The sequence below is a fragment of the Tiliqua scincoides genome, chromosome 2 (assembly GCF_035046505.1).
Source record: "Tiliqua scincoides isolate rTilSci1 chromosome 2, rTilSci1.hap2, whole genome shotgun sequence".
In the NCBI taxonomy this organism is placed as follows: Eukaryota; Metazoa; Chordata; class Lepidosauria; order Squamata; family Scincidae; genus Tiliqua; species Tiliqua scincoides.
Window position 1 is genome coordinate 156,140,691 of NC_089822.1, and position 26,745 is coordinate 156,167,435.

General features: G+C 45.4%; 2 protein-coding genes across 2 annotated transcripts in view; one reads left to right on the forward strand and one right to left on the reverse strand.

Annotated features, from left to right (window-relative positions):
- HID1 (HID1 domain containing) overlaps nt 1-8,789 on the reverse strand; it is a 50,371-nt gene extending 41,582 nt beyond the window's left edge. Inside the window, exon 1 of the mRNA XM_066615025.1 lies at nt 8,536-8,789. Coding sequence (XP_066471122.1) covers nt 8,536-8,601 — 66 coding nt within the window. The 5' untranslated portion in view covers nt 8,602-8,789. The remainder of the gene's footprint in view (nt 1-8,535) is intronic.
- A 5,715-nt stretch (nt 8,790-14,504) lies between these two features.
- Nucleotides 14,505-26,745, forward strand: part of CDR2L (cerebellar degeneration related protein 2 like) — a 36,863-nt gene continuing 24,622 nt past the window's right edge. Inside the window, exon 1 of the mRNA XM_066615962.1 lies at nt 14,505-15,234. Coding sequence (XP_066472059.1) covers nt 15,156-15,234 — 79 coding nt within the window. The 5' untranslated portion in view covers nt 14,505-15,155. The remainder of the gene's footprint in view (nt 15,235-26,745) is intronic.

Here is a 26,745-nt window from a genome sequence, read left to right on the forward strand (position 1 = left end):
TCAGATTCACCCGCCAGCAAAAGTTGTAAAGAGGTGATCTCAGAGAGATCTTTTTTGATTCCTGACAATGAGGGGAGATACTGGTCTTTGAGCACTTGATTGAAAGCACAGTACAGAACAATGTGTGGAAGAGAGTCTGCCTCTCTGAGGCCACAATTGCAAAATCGTTCTTCCTTTGGGGCATTTCTAAACCTACCAAGCAGGTCTTTAGAAGGCAACAAGTTGCAACTGGCTAATGTAAAAGCCCTCCTTGCAAAGGGGCACTCTAAGAAGGTCAGGTACTTTGGTTGTTGACCAAACGTATTGTTAAGATGGAAATTTAGGGGCTAACATTTTTTTGGTGCTGCAGCCAAAATCTCTTGCCTTTCTATGTCGGTTAGTCTAGTTGTCAATAGCCTAATAGAAACCTCAAGTGTAGCAGCTCCTTGTAGATCTTCCTCGAGACCCATTTGTCTAATTTTCTTATTGAATAGAGCTAAGCAAGGAGATAACAGCGAGTCAGTCAATAACCCCTTTGAAATATTTTCTCTTTCAAAAAGACAATTTACTTTTAAGGCAAGATTAAAAATTGTTTTAACAGAGCATTAATCCCTCAAAATGTTTATGCAAGACCATCTACAACAGGGGTATAGGCAACCTATGACCAGGAGCAGGATGCAGTCTGCCACCCAAAATCATCCAGCTCATAATCCCAAAAAGATACAGGTTGAGTGTCCCTTATCCGGATTACTTGGGACAGGAAGATGACTAGATTTTCAATTTGTCTGGATTTTGGAATAATTGCACAAATATAATGAGAAATGCTTGCTCTTTTTACTGTTACCCATACAAGTGTCTGCTGGTCTCTGACATTTTTTCAACCATGCCTGTACAAGTACACACACCACAGAGCAGAAAACATAACTTACAGCCTGTACCTATGCTGTACATAGCATGATGAGCACAAGATCTTCTAGCGTTCACCCTTCAGAAAGTTATTGTTTGTTTTTTGTTAAGTTCTGGACAAAAATGTTTGGATTCAGAATAGTCCGGATTTCAGATGTCCAGATAAGGGGTGATCTACCTGTATATCCGCTCACTCTGCAGGGGTTCTAAAATAGAATTCATGTTTGTAATTCTATCTCTGCAAGGCTTACAATGTAAGCAGACCAAGGGCAGAAGTTTCCTTTGAGCATCATTCTCTGTCTGGGCATGCATTTCTCTGTGCTGTAACCATCCCTTTTTTTCTTAGCTCTATGGTATAATCGGGAGGTTTGTGCATGTGTTCTTACTCTTGAAGGACCCAATGTCTGACCTCTATGTAGAAGAAGGTTGCTGACCCTTGTTTTAGGCAATTACAATTTCTGTATTCAATAGGCACAGGCAATTCTCAGACCTCTGCTTCAGATTTCTCTATAAGCAGCATGTGAAAGAACTGGTCTACTCTTAAGAAATATACATACCAACAGTGTAATCCTATGCATGTTTACTGAGAAGTCAGTTCCACTGTCTTCATGAGGTTAATCCACCAATCGCTTAGGACTACAGCTCAAATCAACAGGTTAACATGTGAAACTGTAGAGGACCTTGTTTCAATCTCTACACTTTACAAACCTTCATTTCCTTCAGTCCAAGTAGATAACCTGAAGCTACTGATCTTTCAGAAATTTGATTCTTGTTAGAGAAAGACACTTGAGATAGTATTTTTCCAAGGTTTAACATGATATGGGGTTCACAGTTACTAGGATGCTGTACATGACGGTGATATTGTTTTTAATAACATGAATCACCTTTGACATTTTAACGGACAAAGAGGGTATAAATTATTTTACCATCCAATCCTATCCTTTCCCTCCTTCACTGAAGCAACCGCACCACTGAAGCACATGCTGCAACCTGTGGGTGGAGGGGAAGTGCCAGAGCACACTTCTGGTAAGATAACGTTAGTTGCCTTACCCAGGTGTAAGCAAGCTATGCCAGAACGGGTCTACTTATACCTGCACTAGCGATTTTGATAGGGCAAGTCCACCTGGACACAGGAAGGTACAGTTAAGTGGGGAAAGGAGATAGGCTATCAGAGGCACTACTGCCACTAACACTGGCCCTTTCCAGGTCGCAATCTGCCCTGTTTCCTGTTACCTACTCCATCCTGTTGCCTCTTCCCTTACCCAATTCCACCCCTTCCCTACCTCCTGGCGCCAGTACCAGGGGATGTCCAGAGACTGCTGGCCTTATCCTTAAAATGGTTATAAATATCATTTCTCACCTTGTCTAGAATCAATATGTGCCCTGATGCCATGAAATGAAAAGGCATTGTGTTTTTTCTATGCTAAACACCCAGACAGTAGACACAAATTTGCTAACAGAACTACTACAAATGTGCTAAGATGTCCCTGAAAGACAAAAAAAAAAAAAAAAAAAAGGATTTAGTTACCTAGGTCATCACTACAGAAAGAAACCTTTAACCAACAACAATTTATGAAAGAAACCAAGCATCCCGGCACCAACAGTCTGGTCAGAAAGCACATTCTTTAGTACATGATAAAAAGTCAACAGCCATAACCACGAAATCTCAGCCAACCCTTGAATGAAATTCAAACAAGAAATACAGGAAACACACTATATTGGCTGAGATTTCTGAGGAAAAGGATTAAAAGAAAAATAGATACAGTAAGCCATAAATTGGCTGTAAAGACATAATTCAGCCTTTTCTGGCACTGAGAAGTGAAAATAATATTGCTATTGCTAAACCACACTCAGAGAAAATGTCTGTCAAGAGGAATTAATGATTTGGAGATTTCATTTAGTTACTGAAGTTGTGCTGCATGCTAGTTTCATTTCAACAGCTTTGTTTGGGGGATAAATTAGAGCAGCAGTACCTGGGTTTCCAAAAAAAACCAACAACTTGGAATGAGATTCTAAGGAAACAGGATATATCTGCAGTGACAAGAGAACACAGCTGCCCTACGCCTCACATTTAAACAGGAAAAGGCCATGGAGCACAGTCTCAGATCAATGTTAGTGTCAGCTAGATGTTCAGATAATGTTAGCTTAAAAAGATTCTGCACTGCAGAATGTTGGGCTTAGATATGGGAAACTTGTTCAAATTCCTGCTCATTAAACACAAAATAAAGTCACTCACAATCGACTAGCCTACTCACAAGTTGTCACAAGGATAAAATAAAGAGCCATTAGATAACCTACCCAGATCTCTTAAGATCAGAGATGAAAGCTATCTACAAATGTATACAAATGGGGGATTTGGACTCCATGCATCCCAATGGCTAGTTTGCTGCACTTTTATTCTTGAACTGGTGTGAACATGCAAGATAAGACAGGTATACAGATTAGCCTGTTGGTCTCTTTTAAAATGTTACCAAGCAAGAAAAACCAGCTGGAACTTAGCTAGCCAGATCACTTTTGTTTTTCATATCTGAACAAGCCAGTTACCATGTATTGCCAAGCTCAGAGTGACTTAAATAAATGACCCTCCTTTTGTTCTCCTACACACCATTAAAGAAGGCAAGAAGAGGACAAGTAAGCAACTGAATGTATGCTACTGATTCTGCTGTGGATTCAGAGAGAATGAAAACATTTTTAAAATCTACCAACGCATGGTCACCATAGTAGACAACATATCTGCACCAAGAGGCCTACTGGCAATATACCACAAGGCTGCTGCCAATAATAAAATTATGTCTGTTTGCAAAGCATACAAATTACATTAATATAGTAGACACACTGCAGTTCTTTAGTCCCGTGTGTGTAATTTCAGGTGTAAGCAGTTCATAATGGGCAGTCATAATGGTCACTTTTCAGATGCTTTCGAATTGATAATCAATTAACCAGCATACAGTCATAACGACTAATACTTAATGGAGCAGCAGAAAATAAAAAAACCAAGCACAAACATACATGCTGCCAAACAAAAAAGTTAGTTGGGTGAATGGACATTTGTATATTTTTTTCAGCTGTGAACATAAGGATAAAAAAACAGGCAGATAACAGCAACTATCCTGAACTTGCAAGTAAAGTTAGATTTACAGTCTGATTTCTACAAAAATAAATACATTTTAATATTGGAAATTTAACAGAATTTGTGATATGGTACAATCAGTTGCTCCAAAGTGAGAATAGGTACAAGTATATGCTACCTCTCTTTATTACATCTGACTGCTCAAGTCTGTCAGTGAGCATGACTACAAGCATATCTGACATGGTTTAATTTTGACATAAGAATCAAAAGTAACAGTACCTGTCTCTGGCAAATATGAAGGGTCTGCTGTTTTCTTATAATTGGTAAAGGCTTAGTAGCTTGCCATATTAGTCAAGCAACACTGAAATGGAACCTACACAAAGCGGTATGCAAAACTGGGGGTAAATCCCGTTTCTTAAAACAGAACTTTCAGTAAGGTGCTAGAAGACAATCTAGCCATGCATAGTGAATGTGCAAGCAATGCCCTTCTCAGGTACGTACATATAGGCGTTTCACCTCCACCCACTTTTCCTCATGGCACAATCACTTCTATGCTTCTATAAAGGCTTTTAACAAACCCAGTCAAGAACATGTAATGTTCAGTCTTACAAGAACAAACTTTCAAAGTCAACAAACTAGATGAATGACTCCCTTGCTGTGCACCAGGACCATAATCAGACCATGACATTCAAAGACATTTTTACTAGTCTGTATAAAAACAGTTCTGAATTTCTCCTTTACTGACGTGAAGGATGTAACACAGAATACTCTATGAATCAGCACTCAACAGAACTAACAAAGTTTCCCTATTAAAATTAACAATTTGTCAATTCTCATTGTCTTGCTCACAGATTTTTCTCCCCCATGTTCTCTCAGAGACTTCACAAACTATATTATCATTCAGTGATAGGCCAAGGAAAGTGAGGATATACACCAGTTTTAAATTGTTTAAATCCTTCATAAGTGGCTGGAGAAAAAGAACAAACAGAAAAGTCAGTTAACTTTTTCTTCAGATCACAAGTTACGCATGTGAATATATCTGACTCTGAATTTGTATTCTTCTCTCTTTTCATTATACAGCTACCATTAAGCCTTTACAGCAAAATTTATCAGAGCCTCCCTGCCATATTAAAGCATTGTAGTTCAGAATACAATGCTCCTGCTATCTGTTTTATGCTGCAATCCTGAACTTGCACACTAGAGAGAGTAAATCCCACTGAACTTGCTGAAACACACATCTGTGAAAACAAAAGTTTAGAATTGTCATGTTAATTTCATTTAGCTTCTACTGCTGTAACAGGAAGGATTCACCTGCAATGATTTGAAAATACACAGACCTATGTTCACAAGGCGAGTTTAGACATCTTGCCAGCTACCTATGCTAAGAGGGTCTGCTCTAGGAGATAAGAGATTCATGGTCACTTTTATGGCTTGTCTTCAGCCTTGGTCAAACATGATAATTTTTAACATTAACATTAACAGTATTTATATACCGCTTTTCAACTAAAAGTTCACAAAGCGGTTTACAGAGAAAAATCAAATAACTAAATGGCTCCCTGTCCCAAAAGGGCTCACAATCTAAAAAGATGCAAATGAATACCAGCAGACAGCCACTAGAACAGACACTGCTGGGGTGAGGTGGGCCAATTACTCTCCCCCTGCTAAAAAAGGAGCACCCACTTGAAAAAGTGCCTCTTACCCAATTAGCAGGGGATAATTCACAAAAATCCACTACAAGGAGGGAAGGGAGGAACCATAGCACACCTAGGACAATTGTGCAATATTGAGCACTGGAGCCAGCAAGGAATGTCACCCTACAGTCATCAAACAGCTTCCTGGAGTAAAGATTTCATTATCCTTAGCATGCCTTCAGGTAACATAACATAACAAAAAGACATAAATTAAAGAGTCACTGGTGTGATTACTGTCAAGGCACATCCCACAAGATCAAACACTACTACTAATCATACTACAATTAGACATCTTGGTCTATGGTAAAGTTACCAGATGTCCCTTATTTTAAACTTAAAGGCATTTGTTGTAGAAGTTGGTTGTAAAATATTACAGATTCACAGAAACAATGAGCTTCTATTTCAGAGCAACTCCAGAGATATGCCCAAATATCCATATCCATAACTTTTGAATGTCATCTGCCAGACCAAGGAACAGCCAAGGGATAAGGAAATCCATGCTGACTAATCCTAATCAACAACATGTACATGTCGACATACAGCCCCCCTGGGGGCTGGGGATAAGAATAGGCCCTCAGTTTGGCTGTACTTGTCATAAGAGGCCACTAAACAGCCACCGGGTCGATGGGACTCCTTAGCCTGGGAAGGCAGCTCATCTGAGAGAAGGAAAACTCTGACCCCAAACCTCCACTGCCTTGTGGCTACATCCAGTTATGGAAAAGGCTTCAGGAGTCAACCTCGAGGCAAAATCCGGAGCCGGAGTCCCTGAGGCAGTTCATGGCTGAACACAGTCACACTCTGGCAACTCCTGCGACGCCGCTGGAACCAACCGTATTGGCCTCTGCCTTTCCATTGGACCATTCCAGCGACGTGGAAAGGGGGGATTTGCTGCATGGGTAACAGCCTATCCTCCATACCTACTTTACCCAGGCTTCGCGCACTGGAGAGGACACTCTGTTCCAGAACTACCATTCAGAGCGCGACACCATAGTCTTCCGAGACTGAAGGATGCCAACAACATGTCGACAAAACAGAAAGATTTTGACAGTCTCTCTACATTTCCTCGGCACTTGTCCCCTAGCCATGGCTACTGGGTTCATGATTTGTGAACTATAAAAACTCACCATGTATATTGCATACAAGTTGGCCAATATGCAACAACAGACCTCAAGGTTAGCATCATTATTTTGGACCTACAAACTCATATTTAGGTCTTTATAAGCAGACCTTAAAACATTCTACCTTTCCTACAGATCAAGAGCAGAATTTTGCTGAAAGCACTTGCCAACCACCTGAAATCTTGCTCAACTGTCTTCCAGAACACAACTTTCCCACTTCAAGTACAAATGAGCTGTCATGCGGCACTACAATCCTTCTTCCTCATTAGGCAAACCAACCTACCTCCAGGGTGTGGGATATTTCTGAAGTACAACAGCTGTTACACTTTCCCTTACATAGTTACACTGCTGTTTGCCTATGAGGCTACCAGTTACTACATTATCACAACTTTCCATCCATAACCATTGGTTCATATCAATGCACCTAACTTTAAAATGCAAGAACATACAGACACAGGCTAGATGTTATTAACCAGACACCTTATGCTCTTATGAGAAAGAGGCAAGAGAGTCCAGCAAGGAAGAAGACACAGGAGTTGGAATCAAGTGACTAACTGCACAATCCTATGCATGCCTACCAGGAAATAAATCCCACTGTATTCAATGGGACTCTCAGGAAAGTGTGCATAGGATTGCAGCCTGAATTGGTAGCACTGATTCCTAAGCAATTTTATAATTTGCAACTAAAGAGTCTCAATCCTATTCTTTCTCACAAATGTATACTTCAGTGACATTTACCTTGCTGTATATTGTAACGGAAGGTTTCCATTAAGCCTGACCACACTCTTTGCATGGACAGCATGGATCCTTCCAACTTTCTCATTCAACCTTGCCCGTATGTAGTCTTCTCCCTCTGCTCGTAGATCAGCCAGCTCAGCTTCTCCATTCCAAGGACTGCCTAATACAGCCATTTTCAACCACTGTGCCGTGGCACATTGGTGTGCTGGGAGCAGTCAGCAGGTGTGGGAGTTTGGGGGAAGGTCATTTATTAAAAGGGCCAATGGGTGATGTGAGCCCCCCCCCACAGGCAGCATGGTGTGCTTTGTCAACTGTCAAAAACCTGATGGTCTGCCTTGACAATTTTAGTGCCTTGTCAGTGTGCGGGTGAGCTGAAAAAGGTTGAAAATGGCTGTCCTAATATTTAACTCCTCCAGCCACTGCAGGCCTTCTCCGCCTGTGAGGCCCAAAGCCACTATGAGGGCACCCCCATGTCACCTATGCCCAAACTTGAGAAAGACAAACACCTCAGAGGGAGGGGTTTTTATACACCCCCCAGTGTGTGGCCCCCAGCAGTGTGGTTGCTGCAACCCCACACAGCCTGGCAGCCCAAGCCTATGCGTGTCTCCTCAGAAGTAAGTCCCATCAGAGTCAATGGGGCTTACTCTCAGGAAAGTGTGGCGAGGATTGGGCTGTAAGCTGTGTGGGGCTTGTGGAGATGTGGTGTGGCGGATTTGGGGGTCCAAGGGGGGGGAGGGTTCAGCTTCCCCTGGACTCCCCAGGCCCGCAGCAGCTCCTTCAGCCACCGAAGGTCCAGAGCGGCGGCTTCCCCCTGCGCGGGCTCCTCAGGCGGGGCTCTTCAGCCCCAGGCGCTTCCCCGACGACCCTCACTGGGGACGGGCGCCAGGCCTCCGTCTCGGCTCAGGACGCTCCCCGACGGCGCGGCCCCCGCCCGAAAGGCCTCTCCCCATCCTCGCCGCCCTGCCCCTCCTACGGACACCGCTCCCCGAGCTGCCAGAGAGGCGGCCACCCGTGGGCCGGGCCGGGCCCCTACCTGGGTCTTGGTGGTGAGCTGGATCACCGCCTTCCTGAAGTTGAGCTTGGAGTCGGCGTTGCCCATCCTCCTCCCGCGCTCGGCTCCGGCTCCGCTACCTTCTCTCGCCGGCCGGCCGTCCCTCCCTGCGGCGGGCCAGACCCGGCGGCCGTCTCCTCCCCCGCCGGTCGTCACCACTGACAGCCCTCCTCCTGCCCTGACGCGGCAGGCTCCATCGCGGGCCTCGCGCACCTGCCGCCTTCCTCCTGTCCACGGCAGCCGATGCTGCTGATGCTGCTGCCGGCCCTGATCCCGCCTTCCCTCGGCAGAGACGCGGCGCGGCTCCTCCTCTCTCGCCCCGCCTGCCCGCCATCTGACAGCCGCCTCCAGCCGGCCTCCCTCGTCCCTTGCAGCGCTCCCCTTCTACCAAGTCCCCCATCACCACCCCACATCCTCCCCCTCTCTTGCTCATGGACAAAAGCCCTTCGCCTGGCTCAGATCTGCCGCTCCACCCTCCAGGCACAAGCACGAGCTCTCTTACAGCCCAAGCCGAGGCAGGTCTACTCGGAAGTAAATCTCACTGTGTTCAACGGGGCCTACTCCCAGGAAAGTGTGCATAGGATTGCAGCCTCCCATCCTGAATCCTTCATCGCTCACCCTCCTCCCAGCCTCTGATGGCGGGCTCCATTTTTATGTCTCTTACACATTTTCTTTGCAATCAAAAGGTTGCAATTTTTATAAGGAATCATTGCCAGGACAGGAAAAATACAAAATTTCATTTAAAACTGAATCATATGACATTAGTAGAATTACAGCCCAATCCTAAGTGGGTCTACTTCAAAGTAAGTCACATTATGTTCAATGGCGCTTACTGCCAGGAAAGTGTGCATAGGATTGTAGCCTTATTCTATAGTTAAAAAAAAAAAAAATCACTGGATTGTATATTGTGAATCATCAGCTCAAATTAAAATGACTTCTGCAAAAAACATTTTGCAGACAGCTCGTTGTTTACCAATAAAATGAAAGGGTATCAGTCATTCATCACGATAACAATGAATCTATGAATGAATTTATTATAAGGATGAATTTGTTTTGTTAATGTTTCCATTGGTGCCCATACCTGTTGATGCCATTGATCTAATGTTAGCTTGAATCCTGGATTTTTCTGCTTGCTGGCCATTTTTAGCTTTGTTGCTACTGCAAGAAAGATTTTTTGCAAACATTCTGATTCACATGCTCGAGGTTGTTTTTTAAACACAGTTGTAAACATTATAATCAATAAAGTGAATAACTGATTTGCTCAGTGCTTTATTTGTGGGAGAATAGGGCACAAGGCACTGTGTGTGAGAGACATGAAATCCACAAGCCTCACTCCCTGACTCCCCCCCCATCGGCTACACCAATTTGTCCCATCCAAATATTCCAACTCCCTTCTAATGCCCACTTTTGGCTAATTAACACCCTCCTTTTCCAAGAACAGCAGCTGTGGTGTGCAAAGAAATGCAGAACTCCTTATCAGTTGAGCAATTAACAAGAATTTATTGCTGCAAACACACACACTCCCTGCAAGTCCTCTTGTCCAGAGGCTTTCCCCACCCCAGAACTCCACTTAGTAGGTAAAGGTCCAAAGCCTCCAGTCCAAGTCCACAGTTTAATCTCCAAAGCACAGTCCAGTCTTCCCAATTCAGTCTTCTGCAGCAGAGTCCCTCCTCTCCAGCAGTGTGTCTCCTCCAGCAGAGTCCTGGCAGTCCCCTTTGCCCATAGGTCTGGGTCAGGTAGCTCTTGGTCTGGTTCCCTCTGGATCAGGTAGCCCTCTTGGTCTGGTACCATCTAGTCAGCTCTTTATGCCTTCTGAAGTTGCCTTTTATCCTGCAGCCCCTTGTTAAGTCCAAATGCAGCTCAGCTGTGAGCTGCCTTGTTAGCTCATTCAAAGTCCCATCAAGGTCAATTGAAGCTCAGGTGTCCATCCAGGTCTCCATTGGCCTTGATTGATTACAGCTGTGGAGCCAACCCTGCCCTTCCCAGAGCTGTCAAACAGCTATCAAAACATGGAATCGCTGTCAACACCACATTATCCACCTGATGATCTTCTGATCTTCCATTATACCTCCCCTCCATTTTAGCCATATCATGACTCTCTGGAGTCTTCTAAAACAGTAGCTAAGGGTGGAGGGAGGTCAGTCCCCTCCCTGTAATTTGAGCACTGGATTAGCCACCTTTGAATGGTGTTTACAATCTGCCATTCCAGACAACTGCTTCACTCAGCTTTAGCATAAGGATGGACCAATTCAATGGTCCTTTCTGTTCCCTCCTTGAGTGTCCTCTCCTCAAAGCATTTCATGATTCTTCCACCTGAACACATTCTCCTTGCCTTTTATACAGAAGTGTACTTGCAATCAGGATTTTAATAATGGTGGTTAAATGACACATTCTGTTTCCTTCTCTTTTAGTGCATATACTTCAGGGTTGAAAATGTCCTTGAGAAAGCATGGCAAAGGAAAGGACCAAAATTTCCCAGTGACTCCACTTAGTCAAACATGTTAGGTCTCTTTTGAATCCCCCTATTGACATGAAGGAGATTTTGCAGATGCATAAAGGCCTAATCCTATTATGTGCCAGCAACCAGCGCTGAGCTCCAGCATCAGAGTTGGGTGTCGTAAAGGTGCCGTAAAGCATGTTTACTGCACCTTCCATGTAGGGGCCGCCAGCAGTGCTAGTGGCCAAGTACTAGTCAGAGCTGAGCCCAGCATCTGACGCACACTGCCCAAAGCACAGTATGAGCTCCAGGTGGCAATGTGGGCAGGGAGGGGATGTTCTGGGGTGGGGGGAGGGCAGGGGGAGAACTGGGAGGGGGTGGGGCCTGGCAGAGCTCTGCTCCACCATATCCTATCCTCTGTGTCAGGCTGCAAAGCCAGCACAGACTTGAGAAGCCCCAATGCAGGGCTTGGGGCTTTCCCTGGGAAAGGGAAGGGGACTTTCGGGGAGACCTCCAATAGTGCCACGGAATGCAGCAGCGGCCATTTTGGTATTGCTACACCCGGTGAAAGTTGCCAGGGATAGGATTGGGCTGCCCATCTTTCTGTACAGAGCTGAGGATTATGGTGCATGGTACACTGAACTCTATCCTGCTGTGAGTTATTAGTGCAGCCCATCAGGCCTGGGTTCAAGATGTCTCTGACAAATTGGTATCATTCAGTCTTCTTCCTATCTAAGAACATAAGAACAGCCCCACTGGATCAGGCCGTAGGCCCATCTAGTCCAGCTTCCTGTATCTCACAGCGGCCCACCAAATGCCCCAGGGAGCACACCAGATAACAAGAGACCTCATCCTGGTGCCCTTCCCTACATCTGGCATTCTGACTTAACCCATTTCTAAAATCAGGAGGTTGCACATACACATCATGGCTTGTACCCCATAATGGATTTTTCCTCCAGAAACTCGTCCAATCCCCTTTTAAAGGCGTCTAGGCTAGACGCCAGCACCACATCCTGTGGCAAGCAGTTCCACAGACCGACCACACGCTGAGTAAAGAAATATTTTCTTTTGTCTGTCCTAACCCGCCCAACACTCAATTTTAGTGGATGTCCCCTGGTTCTGGTATTATGTGAGAGTGTAAAGAGCATCTCCCTATCAACTCTGTCCATTCCCTGCATAATTTTGTATGTCTCAATCATGTCCCCCCTCAAGCGTCTCTTTTCTAGGCTGAAGAGGCCCAAACGCCGTAGCCTTTTTGAGATGCAGCGACCAGAACTGGACACAATACTCCAGGTGTGGCCTTACCATAGATTTGTACAACGGCATTATAATACTAGCCGTTTTGTTCTCAATGCCCTTCCTAATGATCCCAAGCATAGAATTGGCCTTCTTCACTGCCGCCACACATTGGGTCGACACTTTCATCGAACCGTCCACCACCACCCCAAGATCTCTCTCCTGATCTGTCACAGACAACTCAGAACCCATCAGCCTATATGTGAAGTTTTGATTTTTTGCCCCAATATGCATGACTTTACACTTACTGACATTGAAGCGCATCTGCCATTTTGCTGCCCATTCTGCCAGTCTGGAGAGATCCTTCTGGAGCTCCTCACAATCACTTCTGGTCTTCACCACTCAGAAAAGTTTGGTGTCGTCTGCAAACTTAGCCACTTCACTGCTCAACCCTGTCTCCAGGTCATTTATGAAGAGGTTGAAAAGCACCGGTCCCAGGACAGATCCTTGGGGCACACCGCTTTTCACCTCTCTCCATTGTGAAAATTGCCCATTGACACCCACTCTCTGCTTCCTGGCCTCCAGCCAGTTCTCAATCCACGAGAGGACCTGTCCTCTCGTTTATCTATTAATCTAGATTTACAGTGACCTTATAAATAAGACCCTGGGACAGGGTGACCAGATGTCCTCTTTTTTCATGTCCTCTTTTTAAGCCTCAGGTCCTGGAAAAGAACTTAAATGTCCTCCTTTTCTCTGTGAGCAGGTCTCTGCAGGCAACCTATAACCTTCGTGTAATTAATCAGTTATATGTAATATATTTCAAATTTAATAATAGGTAATCCACTGTTTAAATTAACCACATGAAATCAATATACAAGTATTTTTTGCTTTTATTTTGTCATGCCCTACATTTTTCTGGGATGTCCTACATTTTGGGGTGCCTTGTCCTCTTTTACAGTTTTGACATCTGGTCACCTGCCCTGGGAGTTTACACCGTGAAATAAGCCAGGAGCCTATGCAACTAGGAGTCTTGAGCTTGGACTTTTGGGATCCCATCTCAGCCATACATTGGTAAAATGAAACTGATGAGCCAGTGTTCACCAAGAGCTCACTCAGAAACTGTTTATTGATAAAGCAAGAGTTTGAGCATGTACAGAGCTTGTACATAAGGGTTACACTTCATAACTGAGATAAAAGATAATTATCCTAATTCATCGCTTGTGAAACTTGTTAAGCTTGTAAGAATTATGCATGAAGAGGCATGGCTGTGAGAACTATAGGTTTTACTAAAAATTACTAGAAACTATGAGGAGTTTGAAAACATAATTGTGAGACTGTAAACCAAGACCAATGTAAAGTACCCAACAATGTCTCTTTAAAGGTAGTGAATGGCACTTCTGGAATAAAGGAAAGCATCTTGCCTCATCACTCTTATTTTAGAACTCAAGCATTGGCTATAGGATTATTCAGCAAGTGTGCCAGTCAAAGCAATGGTTTGGGCCAGACCAAATACTTGTGCGACTCTAGGAGGAATGATATAGGGTAGCCCAGTGATTCCCAAATTTTTTCAACTGGCTGCTCCCTTGACCTATTGGGCCATTGGCTGCAGCTCCCCATTGGGCTACAATCCTATACATTGAACAGGGTGGCAGGTTTTTCACAAGGATTCTGCGGCTCCCCACAGCTGGTTTCCGCAGCTCCCCAGGGAGCCATGGCTCACAGTGTGGGAACCAGTGGAGTGAGGATGAAAACTTGGGCTGCAATCCTATGCACACTTTCCTGGGAGTAAGCCCCACTGAAGTCAATGGGACTTACTTCTGAGTAGGTATGCCTAGGATTGGGCTGCTGGTGGTTCCTTTGTCTCTAGGATGAATAAGGAACGGCATCTAGGAATCCACTTGACTTTCCCGTTTAGGGGACGCTTTCTCTCTCTGCCCTTCCACTGCCAGCAGCGCCCTCCTTCCTGTCTCTCACCCCATTTCAATCAATGATCAATCATCAACCCAGAACCGGATGATCTTGGGTTGGGTCGCTGCTGGTCGATGTGCAGCCAGAGCGAGAAGGGAGATTTTTTTTCCAAAGGAACAATAGCGAGAAATTCCCCCAACCCAACGAAGGGGACGCCAGCCAGGCTCTTCCCAGCACCGGCAGCCTCTGCGCGCACAGCCGGACCAGCGCAGCCCGCCCACCCCCTTCTTTTTCTCCGCCGATTGGCACCACCCCGGGCTCCGCCTCTCCCCGCTCCATCCTGGAGGAATGCGAGCCTCGCCTCGCCTGGCCAGCAGCTCTGGGATTCCTCTGATTGAAAGGATCGGCGGGGGAAATGGCAAGGAGGGGGGGCCGCCCCCGCGCCTTTGGCACGGAGCTGCTGGCGGCGGTGGCAGCAGTACCATGCTAGGGGTCTCCACCGAGTGCCGCGGATAGGCATCGGCTGCCTGGCTCTTTCTTTTGTGCATCCCCGGCCAACGCGGTGCAGAGAGGAGCCCCGCGCTCCCTCCCTGCCGTCCACCACAAAGACTGATCCGGCAAAGGGAAGGCGCCTGGCGCGGGCACGGACCAGAGAGGATCCGCGCAGGCTTCGTGCGCCACGTCCTGGTGCTCTTCCCGTCCCTCCCTCCGGCGCAAGAGGCTGATGGGGAGAGAGGGAAGGTGATGCAAGGATAGAGGGAGCCTGGGACTACTGCAGCAGCACTCAGCACAATAGAGCAGCTGCAAAGCCATTGTCCCGACCTCGGGTCTGCCTGGGATCCGGTACTGCCCCATCGCAGCCCTCCTCGCCTTCGGTGTCTTGGAGAGCATCCCCCGGGTCCCTCACCCCCCCCACCCCGCCCGGCCTTTGCTCCCCCTTGACTGGCCCTTAACGCAGCAGTCCCTTGGAGAGCTCACCCTCTCTCGCTTGTGGATGTTGTTTTCCGGCGGGCAGAGCTAAATGCTGAGCGCCGACAGGATGGAAGAGTTTCAGAGTGAGGAAGAGGAGCCCTGGTACGACCAGCAAGACTTGGAGCAAGGTAAAGAAACGTACAAACGAGCAGCACCATAGCCTTGAGGGTGAGCGCCACACAGAGAAAGGCATGACCTAGCAGAACAGGCAGCTGAGAGCCCAGTCCTAGCCACACTTACCTGGGAGTAAGTCCCATTGACTATAATGGAACTTCTGAGTAGAGGCATGCATAGGATTGGGCTCTGAGGCTGCAATCCTATCCACATTTACCTGGGAATAAGCCTCACTGACTGTAATGGGACTTACTTCTGAGTAGACATGCATAGGAAGGGGCTCTCTGGTGGGGCTAAAAGAGCTTCCCTGGCTCTCCTTCTCCAACAAGCTTCAGTATGTGAAACACTGCAGCATCTCTCTGAGGAGTATAAAATTACCAAATTGTTTATTGAATAATGAATCGTGCCTGTCCTGGGGCAGTTGCTTGTTAAAACACTTCTGTGGATTTGCAGAAAAGATGCACCTTTTGCTCCTGGTTGTTCTAAATCTGTGGTAGTGTCATCATTAGTCCTCATGGTGTTAGACCCCTGTAAAACTGTCATCACACTTGGCTGGCGCAGGTCTAGGAATGCTACTTTAAGTGTAGCTTCAGTGAGATGAAGTTAGGTGCAGAGAACTGTAAACAGTCAGAAATTACTTGTGCCAAATCTGAGACATCTAATGAAAGTGGAGTAAGTTTTCAGTTGCAAAGAACCCCAAAAGTGGATGAACTGTATTTTTTTTAAGGCAGACATTTCTGTGATCTTTAAGCACGCAGTTGTTATTTTGTGTTGAGCACGTACCATAAGATGCAGAAAATGCTGCATCTGAAATTTTTTTCCATAGCATCCTTCAGATCAAAATCTCACTGGCACTAGAAAAGCCCTTTCTTTTGGAAGTGCTCCATAAATGAGTGCACCATAAAAACCAATGTTAAGATAAACCCAGTATTGCAATCTTGAGCAAAAGTGCTGACATAACAAGTGGCAAGATAGACATTCTTACTGGTAGTTTCACATAGATGGTCTAAAAACCCAATCCTATGCATGTCTACTCAGAAGGAAGTTCCTTATGCTCAGTGGGGTTTACTCCCTGGAGAGTGTTATAGGATTGCAGCCTTAAGGCTTAGATTAAGATTTGTTTTGGAATGTACAGATTTTCACAATGTCCACTGCAGCACAAGGAATTAGAAAAAGGTGCTTAAAACATACTGTTTGAACTTCGCACAAGTAATAGAGCTGCAAAATTATGAGTCCTGGGCAAATTGTAGATGAATCTGGAAGATCACTACTCTTGTACTGTGGATAAAACCAGTGTGCAATCCAGCCAAAGCTACGTACTTTTAGGTTCTAGTCATTTTTATCATTTTAGTCATTAGGATCAATTGGGCTTAAATGTGTTTCATTTTTGTGAAATAGTGCCCTTATCTGAGGATAGCAGCTTGTTCACAGGATGTCACGGACCTAATGCAAAATGAGGAACCTATGTAGTGAATTTAGATTAAGATTGAACTGATTTGATCCTGAACAGCATACAACATGTTCCTGTTTTCTTAAGTCAACATCAATAGTAGTGTGTCAATGCAATTTTCATAGTGAGGGCATTGAGAGGGTTTGTTTGACAAAACTGCTCAAACTCTTGGCAGCATCCAAGTACTTCTCTTTTCTATTTTAGAATCACACAGTCCTACAGTTAGAAGGGGCGATCAAGGCCATCTAGTCCACCACCCATTTGAAGCAGGAAAATTCTCTTTAGAACATCTTCAAAATGTGCTTGTTGAGTCAGAAGAGCTCTAGCAAGGGAGAACCCACTGCTTCCCTCGGTAATTGGTTCTACTGTTGAACAACACTTACTTTTAAGAAATTTTCCCTTATATTCAACTGAAATCTTCCGTCTGGCAGCTTAAGCCCATTAGGTCTACACTCTGGGGCAACAGTGAACAAACCTTTATGACTGTGGGGGCTAAATTTGTATGAGATGAAAAGAAATATTGGAACAAGATGCAACCTTTTGGAGAGCGTCCTTGTCATAGAACTTGTTCATCCAGTTCCTTTAGGATGGGGACATGCCAATAGCAATTTAGCATAGTGGCAGTAAAATCAAAAAATTGAACTGGCATTGCAGAAACATGGTGAAGCATGTCAGGCTGATTGAGTGGCACAAACGTTGAAAGACAAGAACCAAGACAGTGGCATTCTAGTAAATAAGATTTAGGTAGGAATGGAAACATGGAGAAGTTGTTTGATGGAAGCCAGTGAAATGGGCTATTACCAGGACTTTTTTTCTAATGGAATGCGGGGGGACGGAGTTCCGGCACCTTTTTGCAGGGGCCCCTCCCCATCGGAGGCATTCCAGGAGGGGGGGAGCAAAACAGAGGCATTCGCTGGGTGGGTGCTGGGGGTGCAGGGTGGGCGCCTGGCCCCTGCCTGACTGCACAAGGACCCCCTCCTGCCCCCATCTCCAAGCTCTCGCCTGAGCCCAGCCTGCCTCCCCTCCCCCCACGCTCTGCTTCCCCGCGCAGCTTCCAAGCCGGTGGAGGGCGCGGGGAACACACGCCGAGGAGGAGGACAGACAGCCAGCCAGCCAGGGAGACGGGCTGCGGCACCCATGGAACGCTCAGGTACTGGCTTGGCGGAGGAGGAGGGTAAGGAAGCTGGCTAGTGCAGCCCCCGTGCCAGTCTGCAGCAGGAGCCTAGGCGTGTCTACTCAGAAGTAAGTCTCATTGTGCTCAATGGGGCTTGCTCCTGGGAAAGGGTGTATAGCCTTGCAGCCTGAGAGCCCAAGCCTATGCATGTCTACTCAGAAGTAAGTTCCATTGTGCTCAATGGGGCTTGCTCCTGGGAAAGGGTGCATAGCCTTGCAGCCTGAGAGCCCAAGCCTATGCATGTCTACTCAGAAGTAAGTTCCATTGTGTTCAATGGGGCTTACTCCTGGGAAAGTGTCATAGCCTTGCAGCCTGAGTAGACAGGCAGAGGAGGGGCTCTGAGGCTGCAGTCCTCTCCACACCTTCCTGGGAGTTAGCCCCACTGCCTCTAATGGGACTGACTTCTGAGTAGACAGGCACAGGATTAGGCCCTGAGGCTGCCATCCTATCCACAGGAAGCTCCATTCACTATAATGGAACTTACTTCTGAGTAGACAGGCACAGGATTGGACTCTAAGGCTGCCATCCTATCCACAATAAGCCCCATTCACTAAAGTGGACTTCTGAGTAGACATGCCTAGGATTGGCTTCTTAGGCTGCAATCCTAGGCACTTTCCTGGGAGTAAGCTCCATTGACTAGAACGAGACTTACTTCAGAGTAGACATACCTAGGATTGGGCTCTTAATCCTAGCAGAGATATATATCTGCACCCGTTTTCACATGTTAAGGGCAGGTGAAAAGGGATTCTACTTGTGTACAACATGCTGTTCAGCCTTGCCAGAGATCCTCCTCATCCTTCCCCCACAAGCATGCCCTCTGCCAACCAGCATTTGCAGCTCCTCTCCAGCAATGCACAGCAGTTGCTCAGGGCAGCAGAGAACATACAATTGCATGCCAAGTGCCTTCCCAAAGACACAGAGTATTCTGATACCTGAACTAAACCATATTTAATCGCTTGTTTGCAAACGTAGCTGTTTCTGTGTGCACCTAAGGACCCCTCTCCTGTAAGAATTCCTTTTTTGTTCTTACTCCCACAGTTGCTTAGAGTAATTTCACTACATGGAACTCATGTAAGCCATTTTTTGGAATCCATTCACTGCTTCCTCTCCTCAAAGTATTGCCACACTACATACTACACACTACAAGTGCACCTGTACAGTATTTTTCCCCCTGTGTTGAAAAAGTAGCTAGGAAGAAGGGGATGTGGAGATTGACAGCCCAATCCTATGCATGTCTATTCAGAAGTAAGTTCATCTTTAGGGGGGAAGCGCATAAAAATATTTTATTTCTCCAATAAAAAATAAATACATAAATAAATAAAAGATTAACAAGTTGTGAGTTCCTGCACCCTTTTTTTTTTTTTTTTTTTACAAAAAAAGCACTGGCTATTACTATGCAGTAGTAGTAACTACAACCCCACTTAATTGGCAGGATGCGCAGAGTTCCCAAGTGCTGATAGTGTTTTACTTCATGTGCACGCACTGGACTAGAGCAACAGATTCTGGATGGTCAGTGCTCCAAGTTTAACACATCATTGTGGAGCGGGGAAAAAATGTGGTTTATGTAAGATACAGAGGATGGTTCTTGGATGTGATGCATTGCTAAAAGGATTAGTATGCCAACCCCCCAAAGGGTCATGGAGGAAAGATGTTTGGCAGTAGATTCAGACAGGGAGTCATCAAGCACATTTTCTCAGTCACCTTTTCCTCAGATTAAATGTTGAAACCACTAAAGGCAACATAATGTAGGAAAAACAGCTGTCTTGACCTAGTTTATGGTGGTTACTTGATGTGATTTTGCTTGATCGTCAAAGGTGTATTATATATAGGATTTAGACAAGCTGTCTACTAAACAGCCAGTGCTTTGAGTAGGAGCTCAGAAAGAATGTGCTTACTAACCACTTGGTTATACCCATTTCCTGAAGCATATCGTGTCTCTCCTAGTTACTTTACTTTTCTTTGAATTTCCAACTTATCAGAATATTCAGTCTATATCTCACAGACCATGGAAGAAGAAAAAAGAGCTTACCCTCACATGAACTGTTCATTTTGTTGTTGCTGCTTGTTCTGTTTTCCTTTTAATTAACTTTGGCCCTTATTGCAAGACACTTCTTGCATGATTTGCTTTGGTCCCTCTTGCCCTCTACTTGTAGTACATGAGGCTGTTAGAATTCTACATGGTCAGAATCACTGACTCAGAATCTGGTAGCCGGTGCCTAATACTGAGAATCTCTTCTTCTGTTTGTAAGAAAAAGCACGTTTTTGTCCCTTGTGGTTCTTGTTAGATGGAGAGTATACAAAGGCTGAGAGTCTGGAAGGGGTTGGGACAAAGAGTCTGATGATAACAGTGCACTCAACGCAATCCTGTGAACTTCTTCTTCAGACTGCTGTCTACCTTGGCCTTAAAGATATATCAGTTAACAATAATTCCCTCTAATGCACGTTATCTGTTAAAACAGTCCAAATTTTTCCAGGATTTTGAGACTGGAATCAATTAGGATAATATGTACACATTTGGGAACTGTATGCTAATTACAAATTTCAAGTTTTCTGGTTGTAAAATGGAATCATTTAGGAGAAACCAGATCCTTGATTCTAATCAGAAATTAAAGCAAAAAAATGCATAAAGGATAGGATATAGAGGTACTTGTGAAACAGGGGATATACTAGCAATGTAATCCTATGCCTGTGTATTCATGAGTAAGCCCCATTGTGTTCAGTGGAGCTTACTCCCAAAAAAGTGTGCATAGGAAGGATTGCAGCCTAAGGGCAAAATCCTGAAGCACCCTTGGGTCAGAAAGCGCAGAGGAGGCGGGAGGGAAGTGTTCTGGGGTGGGGGAGGGCGGGCGGAGGCTGGTCCCTGGTGTGGGTGGGTGGGGAGTGGGAGGTGGGGCTGGGACCTGGTAGTTATGCCAGATCCCAACCCCCATTCCTGAGCAGTGCAGAGCGGCTGCAAGCTGCTCCACTCTGTTCAGACTTATGCCACCTCTGGAGGTGGTGGGTCTGAGGAGATCCATTGGGGCTGCAGTTCTTACCTGGGGGTAAGGGGAAGAGGTTCCCCTGAGCCACTTTGGGCCCCTATCTTGTGCTGAATACAGCGCAGGCCTCCAGGCCTGCCTGTTCCAGCACAAGATAGGATTGCACTGTAGTTGACTTTCAGTTTTTGTACTATGGCAGAACAGTCTAAGGCTGTGATCTTATACCGTAACATTTCTCTGGAAGCAAGTCCTATTGAATTTGTAAGGCCTTTGCTTCTGAACAGACATGCATAGGATTGTGTTGGAGGTAGTTTATGATGAGGAAGGTCATCATATATATACGTTCAGATTTAATTCAGCCTTTTGAGCTTGCTTAATAAAGTATCATGCAAAATATGAGTTTATTTAATGTTCACAATTTGGTAGCTTATCTTCCCTCCCCTGTTCAGGCATGCCTTTGTTGTTAATAAACAGCTGGTGGTGATAATGCAGTGGCACACTTAGAACAGTGCTACTAAATTGTGACCTGTATTCCTCTAATACTTGCAGTGCTCTCATCCAAATACAAATGTCAGTTAATGGAACTAACAGGCTAATGAGCTGAGCATGTCCGTATCTTGCATATATTAGTAAGCTCTGTTGCTTGTTTGTGGAGGAAAGGCAGTCTGGCTCTGGGGTTGGAACCTTGTTCCTTGAAGGAAGTTCTTATGTTGGAATGCATGAATGAAGGTAGCTGTGGAGAGAAAGTGAAGACAATGGGCCTTGTTTCTGGCAGCTGGGACATGCTGATGTGGCTATAATGACATAATGCAGCAGTTTCCTAAGGAATGTTTGCTATGAGAGCTCAAGGGAGTGGATTAGGAAATCTAAACTGTAAAACCTAAACTATAAAAAATCAGCATAGCCTTTTCTATTCTTTGGCCCATTATTTATTTCAGAATAAATGCATTTTGAAATGGGTTGCCATCGCCCAATAGCCTTCCTGCTCCTGTAGGCTGGTAGTGGTCATGATGTTCATTTTTAAACTCATATACTACACTCATTTTTACTTTGTTATTTATTTATTATATTTTTATCCCACCCCTTACAAAGCTCAGGACAGTGCACTTTGTTCCTCACCCCCATTTTATTCTCACAAGAATCTTGCAAGGAAAGTTAGGTTGAGAGTGATTGTGGGCTCAGCTACTGAGCTTACCTGGCTGACTTGAATTACTTGGATATAATTACTCAAGTTAGCTGCTACCATTCAGGTTATCATGTCAATGTGATCCTCATGGTATGTGGTTCAAAGTCCTACTAGGACCAGGGAGACCCTGCTCAGCTGTGAAGCTCACTTGGTGATCCTGGGCCACTCAACCTCTATCAGCCTAACCTACCTTACAGTGTTGTTGTGCGGATATATGGGAGGAGCCATGTACGCCACCGTGAACATCCTAAAGGGTGGAATCCACATGTAATAAATGAATAATAACAAGAAGGAGGAATAGAGAAAGATCCACTAAATTGTGGTTGCATTCACACCTGTAGTTTACTCCAATAGCAAATCACATCTGTTTATACTTCACTGTTTGCCATTTCAGCAGTTTGTCATTGCTCTTCCTTTCTGTTTGCAGGTTGAGAAAAAACATAGTGGATATGTGTAAAATAGGATGGAAGATTATACCTTGCAATATTTGCTATTCATTTTAAGATGGAGGATTATCCTTTTTAGAAGGAGGGTAGAACTTACTACAGATAGAACATACTGCCAAAACTATTCACAGTAGCCCTTGTCATATGTTCCCTGGGGTACAAATGAACATATGGAAGGGTTGGAGATGGGTTCATGCCTGCTGACCTGTCCATAAACTCCATACATTCAAGAATGTTTGAAGCCTACATGTATACATCTGAATGCATGCAGTGGTGTCACTAGGATTCACGTCACCTGGTGTGGGAGGCCTGTGTCACCCTATGCAGTGAGCGGGGCAACGCCCCAGGTGGTGGGCATGGTGATGTACCATCGCCCCACCCCCACTAGTTTTTGGGCTGTACCTTTTGTTAGAACACAGATATGTCAATGTAGTTTATTTCATTGCATTCTGCATGAAATTATGCATTGATTGATATACGTATAACATGATGGTCTGATTCCTCCAAATTCTGATTTTAGTGATTTTGAAAACTTGTAGAGTCACACACATGTACCCATGTCAACTTACTAACACCTTATTGCAGCAGTTCTCAAACGTTTAGCACTGGGACCCACTTTTTAGAATGACAATCTGTCCAGGACCCATTGGAAGTGATGTCATGGCCAGAAGTGACATCTTCAAGCAATTAAAATAAATAATTATAAATAATTAAATTAAAATAAAAGAAATAATTAAATAAGGGGGAGCCAATCCTGTTCCGCCAAGTGAATCTACGCTGAAGTAAGTCCTATTGTGGTCATTGGGGCTTACTCTCAGGAAAGTGTGGGTAGGATTGCAGCCTGTGAGCCCAATTCTATGCGTGTCTATTCTGAATTAAGTCCCATAGTGGTCAATGGGGCTACTCTCAATAAGTGTGGGTAGAATTGCAGCCTGTGAGCTCAAGCCTATGCATGTCTACTCAGAAGTAAGTCCCATAGTGGACGATGGAGCTTACTCTGTAGTCTGCCTGCAATAACAACCCCCCAAAAAGAAGCAGTGAGATTTCCAGCCCTCCCCAGTACCCAGTTTAAAGTTCTTCTGTTTCAGGCATATCAAGATAAAGACCCACCTGGCTTTGCAAGTGCAAAATAGAAAACTTTCCCCTTACCAGTTCAAGCCTCTTTTTTGTCCTTTTTGGGGGGGGGGGGAGGCTGCCTTTTGGAGCATTTGTTGCACTCCAGCTCCATCGGATTGGGACCATTCTGGTGACCTCACATTCCCCTTTGCCTGGCCTGACTACCAGCCAAGGCATGTCTGCCTACTCATGAGTAAACGCGACGTGAGGCTGCTTCACTTTCCATAGGGCTCAATAGACTGCAGCTGGGCGGGAGGCAGGGACCTCCTTCTCAGGTGTTTTTGAGAGGCTGCGTTCATTGGAACAGGACCATTCTGGCGTCGTTGGATTCCTCTCAGCCTGCCCTTTCCAACAGACTATGGCAAGTGAACGTACTCGTGAGTAAATGCGCAATACGGGTCACTTTCACTTTCCATAGGGATCCATTCATTTTTTCTTTCCGGTTTTTTGACCATAACGTTTGAAGGAAAGGAGCTATTTCAAATCTGTTTTTGCATTGCATCCCGCTGGGAATTCCACATCCAACTGTGTATGGCATGACGCGGTAGCTCCTAAAGCAGTGATTTTAGCGCGTCACCCCCTGGCGCGTCACCCCTCCAGCGTGTCACCCAGTGTGGCCTGCACCCCCCGCACCCCCCTAGCGATGCCACTGAATGCATGTAGACCAACCATTTTCAACCACAGTGCCATGGCACATAGGTGTGCCACAAATGGTCCCCAGGTGTGCCACAGAAATTTGGGAAAGGGTCATTCATTAGTAGGGCCACTGGGGGATGTGAGCCCCCCATGGGCAGCATAGTGCGCCTTGTCAATGGTCCAAAAACCAGTGGTGTGCCTTGACCATTTTAGTGCCCTGCCAGTGTTCCATGAGATGAAAAAGGTTGAAAATCACTGATGTAGACTGTTGTATGCATGATTCAAACCCCTTTATATTCCTCACTATTTTGGTTGCATCAACATTGGCAAGCATTCCTTAGCCCTTGTCAAACAGATTATTCAGACAGAAACAAGAAACTTAGCTCAGACTGCAATCCTAAATGCATTTACCTGGAAGTACTTTCCATTAAACTCAGTGGGGCTTACTTCTGAGTAGACATGCCTCAGCTTGCACTGTATATTGGCCTTAATTTTCATAATGTATTATAGACCGTAAATTTGACTGCCTTGGTTGCTAAATTTGGGGCAATTTTGTGTTTGTTTAGTGGGGAGGAGGGCTTGTCAGCACAGGTATTTTTGTGATACCTTTTATTTAGGTTTTGTCTTTTGCGGGCTGTATGTGCTCACTAGAACCTCTGAAAACCAAGACTTCATTTTTCTGAATCTAAAAGTAAATGAGCTATTTTATTTGCTAAGGGTGCAATCCTAACTTGCACTGGAACAGGCAGGCCAGTGGGCTTGCGCTGTATCCAGCACAGGTTTGGGGCTGTCTGAGGCTTTGCCCAAGGCAGGGTGTGCAATGTCACAATGTCATAATCATTTCACAGCTGAACTACTTCTGGGTGCTACACTTCTCAGCTGCTTGCCAGACACTGGTGGGCCCAGGCCTGCCGCTGACAGCAGCACTCACTGCTTGGCACTGTAAGGGGGGTGTTGCACAGTGGGGAGGGACTGTTATGCGGTGAGGAGGGACACCCGCCGTGGGGGGAAAACGGTGGAATAATTCTGACTGCAGAGATCTGAAAAAGTGTCAAGAGAATCTCTTGATGGGTTGTGCCCAAGTGATTGATTGGCAGTTCTTTGACCCAAAATCTGCACAGTCAGGAGGATGTGGACGCTCTTCAGTATCTGAGGCTCTTATTTATTTATGAGCCTGAAACTGCAGGTGTGTTCTACTAATGGAAAGTTTTTTCCCCTGACTAATTGCTGAGCCACTGACAATCCTAAATGTTAGTGCCAAGTGCTGCAACACCGTAGAAATGGATTATAAGAGAAAAGGATCATATTTAGCTCTTCATTTTAGGGCTGTTGGAAATACTGGGCATAGGAGTGCTTTCATAAATCATTCCCATGACTAAAATTGTAAATGTAAAGGATGTTTACATGTGTCAGTTGCAGACCTTCCATTATGTCTGATGGGGCAAATGCCCGGGTGCAAACCTGTAGGACCGTGTGGAAGCCTGTCTGAGGTTCCCAACGGGGTTGGAATATTATAGCGTTGGGGAAGCTTCAGGGAATTTCCCCAACGCAGGCTTGGGTCGCACAAGGCTCCATGAGCCTCAGGTGAGTGGGGGGGGGGGCAGATTTCCACGGGGGGAGGGCAGCAACAGCCCGCAGGGGCACCATCGCGGACCTTTGCCTCAGCACTGGGAAGGTCCACCACTGATACAGTTCTGCTTGTAAATCAAGCATGGTAAACCACCACCACCAGAAGGTACTAGCCCATCTGTTAGTACAAGGGTGTTCAAAGTTTTTGGCAAGAGGGCCACATCATCTTTCTGACACTGTTCCAGGGGCCGGGGGGAAAAAAGGAATTAATTTAAATTTAAAATTTGAATAAATTTACATAAGTTTACATAAATGAATATATTAAAGATGAACTTATATGAATGAATGAAGGTCTTGCAATAGCTCAAGGCCTATAAAAGGCCTTGCACAATGCAAGGCTGGCCTTTCCTTTGCTGCTGCTGCTGCTACTACATCACGGACGTGAAACAGCAAGCAGTGGAGGGAGCCCTCATCCCACAGCTCTCACGAGGGGTCAAACAGTTGCATCGGGCCAGTGCGGGCTCCAGCAAGTCTCCAGAGGGCCAAAGGTTCATTGGAGACTGGGGGCTCCCTGAGCGCCACATTGGGAGTCCTCAAGGGCTGCAAGTGGCCCCAGGGCCGGGGTTTGGGCACCCCTGTGTTAGCAGATTATGTGTAGATCATTTATGTTCATGAGTAGATTGTGGCCAGGATCCAAACCACCATACAAACAGTTCTGCTGCCTGAGAGTTTTCAGATTATGTTACTTGACTATCTTTTTTGTTTGGCAAACCACTTCTGAAACTGAAAGACATTTCAAAGCCATTTGTGACATTGCATGGGGCATCTGTTGTATAAAGTGAGGGCAAAACCGAAATCCTGATGGATACATATAAGCTTTTGGGTGCACCTGTAGCAGCTCTGGGCTCCATTGATTTTAGTAATGGGTGTGACTGGAGGCAGTACTCCCATGAATGAAAAACAGAACATG